Below are 13,152 nucleotides of genomic sequence, written 5' to 3' on the forward strand. Positions count from 1 at the left end.
ACTTACTTTTTCCACAGAAGGAAATGGCATCTCTGTTAATTTTTTGTTGAATAAATTATTGCAAAGTCAATTTTTCATTACCTTCGCAAAAGCGGAAGGTTATGTTTTGATCGCTGTGTATTTATTTGTATGTCTGTGTGTGTGTGTGTGTGTGTGTGTGTGTATGTTATTCGCATAACTCAAAAAGTATTCAACCGAATTGCATGAAATTTGGTGGGATGATTGGTTATTATACGGGACACATTTGATTAGATTTTGGGAGCAATCGGGTCAAAGGTCAAGGTCAAGGTCACGAAAAGGTCAAAATCGTATTTTTATTTGTCATAACTCGGTCAATTCTTATCCGATTTGCATGAAATCAGCACCAAACTGTTCACTGTTCTGTTCCCTACACTCCCATGCCAAGTACAGAACAGTAGCTGCGGCGAAGGTATGCGCTCTACCGAGTGCCCGTTCTAGTTGTTTTTTGTTCGATTAGATCACCTTTATCTCTAGATACTGTTTAAATGAAAATCAAATATTGACATGTCCACATATGTTAAAAACATAAAAAACTAGAACGGGCACTCGGTAGAGCGCATACCTTCGCCGCAGCTACTTTTGTTGCCAAAATAAAAGACTACACAAGGGTTATGACGTCAGAGTGTCATGTCGCATATCACAAGATTGGGCATTGAATTCTGAACATTTTGGCATTAGTTTCATACAAATTGGACACAAATTGACCGCGCTATGGTAAAAAGACGATTTTGACCTTTTCATGACCTTGACCTTGACCTTTGACCCGATCGATTCCAAAATCTAATCAAATGGTTCCCGGATAATAACCTATCATCCCACCAAATTTCATGCGAATCGGTTGAATACTTTTTGAGTTATGCGAATAACATACACACACACACACACACACACACACACAGACATACAAATAAATACACAGCGATCAAAACATAACCTTCCGCTTTTGCGAAGGTAAACATTTCATGCGGTGTACTTACTTTTTCCACATGCGAAATTTGCATTTATGTTTATTTAAATTATACAATGGACTACAAAATGTAAATGTTTCATGACATTTGTTATATTATATCACCTTTATCTATCAATATTGTTGAAATGAAGATCAAATAGCTGTATGTTGAAATATGTTGAAAAAGTCAAAACTTTACATGGAGTGTACTTGGGTGTAAACACATGGGGTGTAAACACAACCATGAAACTCAGAGGAAAAGTGATTATCTTAAAATAAAAAAGTGAAAGTGAAAGTGAAAAGTGAAAATCTTAAAGTTATGATCAAAAATGAGTTTTTTGTTAATTTGGTCACAATCTGAAAAAAGTAGGTCAAGTACACCAATCAAATGTCAGTCCTCCATTTCTCCTCGGCAACTCCAAGATGGATGTGTTTTCATCTTCCTCCAGATTAAGCTTTTAAAATCCAGGCTGCCTGAACACCCCAACACCCCAACTGGTTTATTCTACACTTTTCCTGTCTAAGGACCCACCTTAAATTGGGTGTTCTGTCTCACTCTTCCCTCTAGGACTGTAAGCAGTACACCACCATGTACTGTCTTGTCTTGTCATGTCTTGTCGACATCTCTTGTCATCTCCACTTCTGCCCTTAGCCTTTCCTAACTCAACCGTCTTGATAGTTTCAGGGTGTCCTCCCCTCCTCCCTCAGCGTTTTTCCATTCATTAATTCCCTTCATGTTTGGCCCACTGTCAGTCCCATAGGCCATAGGACATGTTCCATAGGACATAGGACATTTCACTCTTCATACCATTCTCACACCCTCATTCAAATGCTCCTTCGATATACAAATCATGCATCATAAAGGATACATCACAACAGGGTAAGAGCCTAGTTAACTGAACACAGTCAGCTGACTATCATGTCCAACTTTTCCATCCAAGTGAAGGCTCATACTACAAATGGGGTGGAATTTACTGATAAATGGAAATGACACGAGTGTCAATTTTCATTTTCCATTGCGGTTAAAAAAGGTTTTTCCTGAAACAGAGATGGAGGCTCATGGACGATCCGAACCACAGAGAGGGTAGTATGAGGAATAGATCTGTGTAATATGAAAGCTAAATCTTTAAGTTTTTGAAATATCGCGTACACAAACATAGTTAAGAAGTTACTGATAATTCAGCCAACCACAGCAGTGATCTAATCAGGTTGAAATAATGTCATGTGGAATAGATATCTGCAATATGAAAGCTAAACGTTCAACGGTCTTTGAACAAAAGTACATGGACAGATTGTCGGTCCGTCAGAGGGAGCTCATTTCAATGTCCTTGTCGGACCTTGTCGGAGCGGCAGGGGATAACAATGTTGAGTATCAAGAACTAAAGGACAAAGGAGGATATCTACAAGGGGGGAATCTTTTCCCACATTTCCTATTTGGGAGAATCTGTACAGACATTACTCTAATGTTGCTGACTTACAGGAAGTTTGAGCTGGGGTCAGTTGTGGAAGCACCCATTGTTGCAAATGGTACAGTCATGAGTCTCCAGTTCAGGCCTTGTGGTATTGGTATCATCTCTTGTACAGAAAGGTCATCATAGGCTGTCTGGTCCATGGCTGGGGCAGCAATGGTGGATGTATTGGCTTTGATCTCTATCAAAAGAGGTTCTACCCTGCATAATCGAGGATATGGATGGGGGAAAATTATCTTAAAGTGTGATGTTCCAGTCCTCTTGAAGATACAGTGAGTTTGACACTTCCAAGACACTATATCAAAACAGACACTTCCTAATAACCAGCATCCTTTACCCTTCTCAGTGTAATTAAGCATCACATGTCTCTACTCACCAGTCAAACCCAAATTCCACATGTGCATCAAAAATAGCCACTACTGGGCCAATGGCCTCTCTAATGCCAACATTGCGGGCATAGTTTCTTCCTTTGTTTTTGGACAACTGCAGCACACGTATCATGACCTTCCACTCCTTTGTCAGTAGCATTGCTGCATTTGGCAACTCAGATGTCACCTCGGCTGGATTGTAAATGGTGAAAATCATGTGGAAAATGGGAGGGTGAAATGTCAGAGGTCAGATTTACAATCCTCTGAACAATGCATGAGCCTTTAATTCATAACAAAACTAGAACAATGCGACTGTGTCGCCAATATGCCTCCACATAGTCCCACAACAGGTATATGCCATCACTCTGCATATGTATGGGTAGGGGATCACGTTTGTGAAGTTTCGTGTTGATAGGATAAGGTTCGTTTTTCTATCCAAGATGGTTGCCAAACCACGTGACCTATGACATCATCAGTTTCAAACGATATGCAACAGTGCTGTTTGATGATATTTGTAAAAATTCGCATCGATAGGGTGAGCGGTTTCAGAGATATAATTATTTAATATTTTCCTTCAACCCAATATGGCTGCCAAACCATGTGACCTATGATGTCATAAATTTAATATTTCAATACAAATGGGTCATAGATCATGAGCATGCAATTTCAGATTTTTAGGATAAGGAATTCGATTAAAACATTTTTGACTGGTAAAGGCCAACCCCTGCTTTGCGGGGAAAAATGGCCTCTAAACGGTGGTATACCACTTCACCTATGATGTCATCATTATCAAGCTTTTGTTCCCCATTGGGAATACTTGACAATGTGTCAAGTTTCAAGTTGTTCCATTCAGCGGTTTCCGAGAATTTTTTAATTATTTGCTTTTAATCCAAGATGGCTGCCATACCACGTGACCTATGACGTCACAATTATCGTAAAAACATTCTGCATGGGTGTCACTCTTACCCTGAAAGTTTCGTCTCAATCGGACATATGGTTGCTGAGAAAAACGAGGTTTAGCCCGTATGGATGGACAACCCGAAAACATAATATTCCGTCGCCGGAGGCATAAAAATAGAGAAACCCACACCCAGCTAGATATGTGAGTGCTGGCGCAAAGATACAGTGCCCTCCATAAGTATTAGAACAGTGAAGTCAAATTTGTCATAATTTCTACATACTCGAGAAATTTGGATTTGAGATCAAAAGATGAATATGAGGCAAGAGTGCAGAAGGTCAGCTTATATTTATTGGTATTTTTTTTTGTATTACCATTGCAGAACAATAGCACTTTTTATGTTCAGTCTCCCCCATTTCAGGTAAGCATAAGTATTGGAACAGATTAACTTAAAGTAAATGAAAGTAGTATAATAGTTTGTATTCGGTTACATATCGCTTGTGTGCATTACCTGAATCGAGTCTGTGATGCATTGACATCACCAAACTCTTGGTATCTTCTTTTGAGATGCTTTGCAAAGCCTTTACTGCAGCCATTTTCTGTTGTTGTTGGTTTTGGGGGCTTTCTGACTTTAGTCTCCTCTTCAGAAAATGAAATGCATGCTCCATTGGATTTAAATCAGGAGGATTGACTTGGTCAGTCTAAAACCTTCCACTTTTTCCCCTGATGAACTCCTTAGTTGTGTTGGCAGTATGTTATGGTCATTGCTTGATGTATGGTGAAGGGTCACCCAATGAGTTAGAGGCATTTTCTTGTACATAGGCAGACAAAATGTTCCTGTACACTTCTGAATTAATTCTGCTGCTGCCATCATTAGTTACATCATCAGAACTCTACTGGCTCACCTCTGGACTTCTTGGTAAATTCTAATCTGGCCTTTCCAATTTTTGTGCTGATGAGAGGTATGCATATTGTGGTGTAGCTTTTGTAATTCTGCTGCCGAAGTCTTCTGCGAACGGTATTATTGTGATACTTTAACCCCATGCACCCTGGAGGTTGTTGGTGATGTCACTGAGAATTGCTTCAGGGTTTTCTTCAAAGATCTGATGATTTTTCCATCATCAAATGCAGTTGTTCTCCTTTCCGACCTGGCCATTATATATTGCTCAAGTATAGTCGTTATATAGTATACTCAGTATACTCTTTACTTTTCAATACATTCCAAATTGTTGTATTTGCTATGCCAATTGTTGTGCTATTGAATTATTCTTGAATTATTCTTGAATTATAATTGAATTATTCTATTCGTTCAGCTTCCAAATTTCTTGCGTTTCTTTCATAGTCATTTCGCTGGTCTTCATGTTGGTTTATCCCTACTGACTCCAAAGGCAGATTCCCAAGAAAAAAGCAACGGCTAATCCTCCTTCATAATGGAATGAACGGTGTTGAATCTTGCGGATCGTTTCCACTTGGGAATCGCCAAGCTTTACACAAAATTTGATGCAGTAGCGTTGTTCAAGTTTTTCCGTCATTTTGTCAACAACGAAAATCCGACGGCGCTCACTTACATGTCCTCACTCATCGGCGGTCTGCCGTCGAATGACAGCTTCTGCAGGTGGGAAAAAATTCACGCGTGCGCATTAGGATCGCCTACATACGTGCACCAATCAACGCCTCCCTAGCTTCTTTTTTTTTACGCACGAAAAATAAAGGTCGGATACTTTTTGAACACACTACGTATATGTATATAAATACCAAGAAATAAAAGCTGACCTGTACTCTTGCCTCATATTAATCTTTTTATCTCAAATCCTAATTTCTTGAGTACAAAGCAACAATACAAAATCTGACTTCACTGTTCCAATACTTATGGGGGGGGGGGGGGGGGGGCACTGTATGCACATTATAATTCCCATTAAGACAAATAATCATTTAAACAAATAATGCACGGAAGAAATATATATATATATATATTCATCTTAACGGATCCTACCACATTTAAACCTGATTTATTTAAACCAACCTGTTGTACATACATTGGATGGCTGAACCGTCCAACAGGATGACCTCACTCAACAAGCGTATCGGTGTGTTACGGAGGACCGAATGCAGGGAGCGCAACACCACAGACAGCGCATCATTTCCCATCGTCAGCACCACACTGACATGTGGCAGTGACAAAGTATAACTCCTTCGTTTGCACCTGTGTACACAACATCGAGACACGCATCACATGAAACTGCTTACAATTACGAAACCGCAACACAAAGTGTACTATACAATAAATACTTTGATCACTCGTTGTAAGGAACTTGTAAATGCTGAGTGAGAATACCACTACGAGTATAATCCATGCCTCTGACAATAAGTTAATGTCTGTCTTTCCCTTTTTGAAAAGGAATTTTTGAATTTGAAATTTTGAAAATTTGAATGCTTGTTGAAAACTCTATTCCTCACCTCACCTCTCCTTAACCCCAGTAGATCTCTTATGTGCTCTTGCGCCTACCCCATTATTTTTCAACATTATTCCACAGAGCCACATTGATTCATGAAGATAACACTGACAAGTTTACTCAATGAAGGAAATAATCTCTCAGGTGCCTCCAAAAGCATTCACAGATTCATCCATTCTCGTCTTCACTTATCCTACCCTTCTTCCCACCAAAGTTACACTTGAATCCTGTGGTGAAGCAGTTTCTCTTAAATAACTTGCCTTCTCTTCCTGGAAGGCAAATCTGACCGAAGGTAATCTCAGTGCATTCCAAAAATTCCTCAACAAGTGTGTGTCCACTCTCAGGAGAGCCAGAAAATAACATCTGTCCAATCTTAAGAATAAACTTTCAAACGTGTCTCCCTCCTCTAAAGCCTGATGGCGCCTCGTTAGGTCTGGCTCTAGTGTATGCTCTCCTTTCATCCCATCCCTCTCTTCAAATGGCACCACAGCCGACTCCGCTCGTGCGAAGGCCGAATGCCTCAATTCTGTATTTCCTTCGAAATATTGTGTCCCAAAGCCCTCATGCTCGACACCCAATACCCATAATTCCCTATTGTATCCAACTGCTCCTGGACTCTGTCTTTTGCACCTGAGAAGGTGGAGAAGGTTTTTGCAACCCTAAACCCTGACTCTGCTGCTAGACTGGATGGCATTAACTCATGTTCCATAAAAACCTGCTCTGCTGCTCTCTCACATTATCTCCCTCCCCTTTTCACACAATAATTTGCCCTAGGTAATGTTCTATCCTGTAAATTAGCCAAAATCACTGCATCACATGAAAATAGGAGCAATACCCCTGGGCACTCACCTGGTAGAGTAAAGCAGTATACTACATGACTAAAAGTAGTGTTTTAAACCGTATCCCGGTATTTTAAACCAATTTTAATGGTTTCTAGGAGACAGGGAAGCATGTAGAATCATACCAACGTAATCATAAGACTTTAAACAAACCAAAAAAAACGTGAGGAATCTGAAACTTGAGGAACCAAAAATACGCCCCCCCCACCTCTTCCTCTCCCTCCCTCCCCCCCCCCCCCCCAACCCGTAGACCCCGATTCCCGATTTTTCTAATGTTGTGAACAATCTTTGCTGCACCTTGGGTGATTAAGGTTGTGTTCAAGTTTCATTGAAATAGTGTGTGTAGTTTCGGAGAAGAAAACAAATATCTACTTTGGGGGGCTCAATCCCCCCCCCCCCCCGTAGACCTACTTAGACCTCGATTTATTTAATGCTGTGAACAAACTTTGGTACATCACGGGTGATGAACAGAATGTTGTTGTCAAGTTTCATCAAAATCTTGTGTGTAGTTTCAGAGAAGAAAACAAATACCTATTTTTTTTGGAAGGGGGAGGGGGGGGAGTCAAACCTGGACCCACTTTTACCCCCCCCCCCCCCCGCCTCCCGTCGACCCATTTATACCCCGATTTTTTTAATGCCGTGAGCAAACTTTGGTACATCACGGGTGATGAAGGTTGTGGTCAAGTTTCACCGAAGCTGTGTGTGTAGCTTCAGAGAAAAAAGCAAATTCCTATTTGAGGGGGGTCATTTTGGGGTCATATCAGGGGTCGCCTGGACCCATTTTGATACCCGGTGGACCCCCTTAGACACCGATTTTGTTGATGCCGTGCACAAACTTGAGTTGCAACAGACAAAGTATAATTTCAGCCAAGTTTGATCACAAATCCCATCAGCAGTTTCAGAGAAGAAGTTGCGAGTGTTTAAAAACTGATAGACTGCTGGACGAATGATTCGCCATCCCATGAGCTCCAAGGAACTACGTTCCAGGTGAGGTAAAAGGTGCAAAAACGAATTCCCTTAATGATAGACCGATCAGATTACTTCCAATCATCAGCAAGGTCTTGGAATCCATAATCGCAGTTGGTAGGAAATCATTTTTCTTCAACAACCTCATCTTAGATCATCAATTTGGTTTCAGACAAGTTACTCCACCTTGGACATGCTGCTTCTACTCTCCCAAAAATGGATAGAGGCCCTTAATGTCAGACATCAGATCAGGTCTGTCTGTCTGGATATATCTTGTGATTTTGATAGTCTGGCATCCTGCCCTCCAAACTCTCTGCCTATGGCATGCTTACTCCACACATGGCTTACTGACTTCCTCTATTCTCGTAGCCGGTGTGTGGCACTCAACGGAATCCTTTCATCTCCTCTTAATGCCGTCAATAAGCCTGAAAGAAGTTCCTGAGCCTGATGCCAAAAGTGTCAAAATTGGTATATAACAAGGTTGGAACATACTAAAACACTTTCCTAAAGGTGCCCAAAATTTTGGGCCAGGAACCCCTCGCATCGGCCTAATGCAATATGGCCACCATTGGAAAGTGGATATTTCATAACTTTTGAACTAAAAGTCAGAGTAACAAATAATACTTCTTTCTGGGTTTTTTTTAGGGTAAGGAATCTAGTGGTGAAATAATGTTTATGATCCAAGGTCAAGGTAAAGATCAAATTTGACCCGAAATTGCTAAAATAGTCCTAATTAATGGTTTACTTAGTCAATTACTATGATGTTGTGGCCAATAACAATTTTCCAGATTAAATGATCGATATATTGAGATGTGCCTTGAAACAGGGGTTCAGGAGTAAATAGACCACAGTGACATATCTTTGAGGCCCTTGCTAGAGTCACATTCTCATTGTCCATACTCCCTTGACATGCAGCTCGCAAACCAGTACTGACATCTTCCTTGAAGACGAATAAAACCTGATTGATATTATCCTTTTCAGCCGAGAGATCAGGTATAGCATGTAACAGGAGCACTGATGGTTGTTGTTCATCTTCTTCAACAATCATTGTTGATGGTTGTTCATCTTCTCCATATTCTGTGTTTCCAGATGGTGCTTTTATAGTATCTTGTCCCTCTTCTGTGTCCTCAGTGTAGTGCAGACCCTACCTCTGTCTTGCTGATCGATGTGATGGCACATTGCTGTCTGGTTTCTCTGGTGAGTTGTCAGCATCAGACTCAACTGGGCTTCAAGTTGTTCAACACGCTCGGAATACATGCGATACACCTCCCTTTGAACTCCAGTACAGGGACTACATCTGACTATCTGACTACGAATACAAAATTCTCTGATACAGATCCGGATCCGGATCCGGATCTTCACCAAAATCGAATCATTTCGGCCATGTCACATACCCAACCTCTCCACCAAATTTCGTACAAATCAGATGTTTGTTTGTTTGTCTGTCTGTTGTTTACAAACAGACAAGAAGATGTCAATTGATATAGCCTGACAGGTATGACAGAATCAAGAGAATCAATAATTGATTAATTGAGTAATTGTTTAATTAAAACAAAATAAATAAAAATCGTAAAATAATTAATTTCTTAATCAATTGTCTAATAGCATACCTAAACCACCACTAATTCATCCGAATGTGTGACTTTTTGAAAATCAGGTAGTTAATCGAAAAAATAAATAATTAATCGATTGATTAGTTAATCAATAAATGAAAAATACTCTTTATAGCCAAATCACTTGTTCACCGTCATGTCCAAATTCAGCTTACTCGTTTAAAAGGTGCCCGAGATATTGTCCAGATGAGAAAGAAAATATACAAGTAGTTAATAAATCAATAATAATTAAGCAATTAATTAATTCTTTGATTAATCAAAAAATAAAAAGATAGCCTTCCGGGCCAAAACACTTGTTCACTATTGTGTCCAAATTTCAGCTGCCTAGCTCAAAGGATGGCTGAGATATCGCCTTTGACCTATATAGTCAAATGACATTGACAGCCTCCCCGTTTTCTTCAGACTTACAGACAAAACAGACAAACACACAAACAAGTGAGACAGCCCGACGTATATCGAAAATTTTCAATTTTCGTTATAACAAACAGACGGGGGTGAAACATAACCTCCATCCACCTTCGGTGGCAGAGGTAAATATTGCCATATATGCTATACAGAGACAATAGCTCATACATTAAAAAAACACTTAAGCCTATTTTAATTGGTGATATTTGAAGTGGCAAGAGTGGTTTACTGAGCAGGATTTTAAAGTTGTTGAACTTCAATTGGTGGGTATTCAAATGGAAAAGAGTGCACTACCACTATACGAGTATATACATTATACCATTATTACAAACTATTGCAACCACAACATTGGAAAAAATAAAACAGAAAATCGATGGTAATAATTGGCCTGGTGTGATGGTCATACCGTACAGGTCTGTAGTCGGGGATGTCACGATCTTGAGAAAGTTGGTCGCTGAGGTAAGCATTATAGCCATATAAAGAGAAATCTTCCAGTGCTTTCTGTTTTTCTTCCAACAACAGATCTTCACCCCAATGATCAAACAGGTGGCGCTGCAACAGCATTATACCTTCCTTTTGGTTTTCGTCATCCAAATCGTTTTTGGGAATCTTCTGGTCTTCTGCATTTGGCTGTACTGCTGCAATTTGGAGAGGCGCTGGGAAAACTGCCGCTCGCTTTGGTGGGACAGGAGCACCTACTGCTGGCATTGGTGGGACAGGAGCACCTACTGCTGGCTTTGGTGGGGCAGGAGCACGTGCAGCTGGCTTTGGTGGGGCAGGAGCACCTGCTGCCGGCTTTGGTGGGGCTGGAGCACCGGCCGCCGGCTTTGGTGGGGCTGGAGCACCGGCCGCTGGCTTTCGTGGGGCTGGAGCACCTGCCGCTGGCTTTGGTGGGGCAGGAGCACGTGCAGCTGGCTTTGGTGGGACAGGAGCACGTGCAGCTGGCTTTGGTGGGGCAGCAGCACGTGCCGCTGGCTTTGGTGGGGCAGGAGCAACTGCTGCCGGCTTTGGTGGGACAGGACCACCGGCCGCTGGCTTTGGAGGGCCTGGAGCACCGGCCGCTGGCTTTGGTGGGGCAGGAGCACCGGCCGCTGGCTTTGGTGGGGCAGGAGCACCGGCTGCTAGGTTTGGTGGGGCTGGAGCACCGGCCGCTGGCTTTGGTGGGGCTGGAAAACCGGCCGCATGCTTTGGGGGGGCTGGAGCACGTGCAGCTGGCTTTGGGGGGGCTGGAGCACGTGCAGCTGGCTTTGGGGGGGCTGGAGCACGTGCAGCTGGCTTTGGTGGGGCAGGAGCATGTGCAGCTGGCTTTGGTGGGGCTGGAGCATGTGCAGCTGGCTTTGGAGGAGCTGGAGCATGTGCAGCTGGCTTTGGAGGGGCTGGAGCACCGGCTGCTGGCTTTGGTAGGGCTGGAGCACCGGCCACTCGCTTTGGTTGGACATGAGCACCTGCTGCTGGCTTTGGTTGGACATGAGCACCTGCCGCTGGCTTTGGTGGGACAGGACCACCGGCTGCTGGCTTTGGTGGGACAGGACCACCGGCTGCTGGCTTTGGTGGGACAGGACCACCAGCTGCTGGCTTTGGTGGGACAGGACCACCTGCAAGAGCTATTGCCATGGGCTTAGCTGGACGAAGAACACCTAAAGAGGGTTTGGCAGGGGCTGCAAGAGCACCAACAACCGGCTTGGCTGGGCCTGCATGAGCATCTGCTACAGGCTTGGTGGGGACTGCAGGACCACGTAAAACAGACTTGATGACAGGCTTTTTCGGAGCTGCATGCTGAATTGCCTTTCGCCCCACAATTAGTGGACGTGGTCTTGGTGGGGGGTCTTCGTCATCCTCTGGCAGTTCCAATGCTGCTTTTTCAAACTCGTGAAACTTGGGAATTACATGGTTGAAACCTTTTCTGAGCCGGGCCCAGTCTTCTTGCAGTTCGTCGAAAGCAGCCTTTTCCAAGCCTTTTCCATAGAATTCTTTTCCTTCAACTTGATCTCCTTCTTGTCTGTTACTTTGTGGACCTGCTGTTGCATCAGCCTGTTTTTGCTTTTTGATCTCTGAGAGCAAAGGAGAACAGAAGACAAGTTATGAGACAATGTCAAGTAAACAGTAGTAAAACAGATACTTTCTGATAATCTCTTATCTTCCCCCATCCAAAACCTTGATCTTTTCCACCCCCGCTAATTTCACCCCAAATCCACTTTTTTGAAATACCAACTTCTTTCCTGGAAGTCCTTGGTGTTTATACTTCTCCCACTTCCCCCCCTTCCCACGCCGCCTCCCCCCAAGCCCTCTCCCTCCCACACATTCCCGATGTCCCTGCTCTCAAATGTTGTGTTTATGTGCTTCCCCTTCTCTCCCCATCTTGTCTACCGCTCCCCTTTTTATATACTTTGTTTGTTTGTCTGTTTGATTTGTTTGTGTGATAAATGTTAGCTCTTTCACGAGCCTCGATTATGTATCCAAAAAAAAAACAAACAAAAAAAAACATAACAATAAAATATCTATCTTTTTTTTTTTCCAACACCAATGTGGAATTACTTTAAGACGAGGTCAGTTTCTCGAAATTTAGCATGCAAATCATTAATGCTCAAATCATGTAATAATTATCTCTTGGATGTAAGGGAATTAAAACCTTGACCCAAGTATTCTTCAGAATGGTTATTACTTACATAAAGTATATGTTTGCTAGTATAGATGCTGCTGTTGTTGTTGGGGTTTTGAGGTCCATCCATTCAAAGGATGATTACCACCTCTTATGAATAAAGAGAGATTTTAATTTGTGAACCTCCAACTGTATGTTTCTTTTATAATAATACAATATTACCTCCACCACCAATGTTGGATGGAGGTTGTCTTTTCACCCCGATTTGTTTATTTGGCTCTCTGAGCAGGATATCACAAAAAGTTATGGACAGATTCGGATGAAAGTTGGTGGACAGGTTAGGTGTGTGACAAGGACGCATTGATTCGATTTTGGTTTAGGTCCGCCTAACTCCACATGTACACAACACACAGTGGTCCCGATTGTTTGCTGTGGATGATATTTTGAATGCTTCGCACTTTTTTATTTTTACAATACATGTTTTCTCTAGCCAAACAGGTTCCACAACCCCACATTAAATGTCTTGCCCTAAAGCAGTAAAACTCTTCAAATGGTGAATTTAAAAGGTCAAT

The 13,152-nt window shown here is 42.2% G+C and overlaps 1 protein-coding gene across 1 annotated transcript in view; it reads right to left on the minus strand.

Moving 5' to 3' along the window:
* LOC137413698 (uncharacterized) overlaps positions 1–13,152 on the minus strand; it is an 85,928-nt gene that overhangs the window by 47,385 nt on the left and 25,391 nt on the right. The window contains exons 4-7 of the mRNA XM_078782243.1: positions 10,388–12,032; positions 5,742–5,908; positions 2,816–2,999; positions 2,449–2,640 (exon numbers count right to left, since the gene is read on the minus strand). Coding sequence (XP_078638369.1) covers positions 2,449–2,640; positions 2,816–2,999; positions 5,742–5,908; positions 10,388–12,032 — 2,188 coding nt within the window. The remainder of the gene's footprint in view (positions 1–2,448; positions 2,641–2,815; positions 3,000–5,741; positions 5,909–10,387; positions 12,033–13,152) is intronic.

Source organism: Myxine glutinosa, chromosome 7 (assembly GCF_964187855.1).
Source record: "Myxine glutinosa chromosome 7, kmMyxGlut1.1, whole genome shotgun sequence".
Taxonomy (NCBI): Eukaryota; Metazoa; Chordata; class Myxini; order Myxiniformes; family Myxinidae; genus Myxine; species Myxine glutinosa.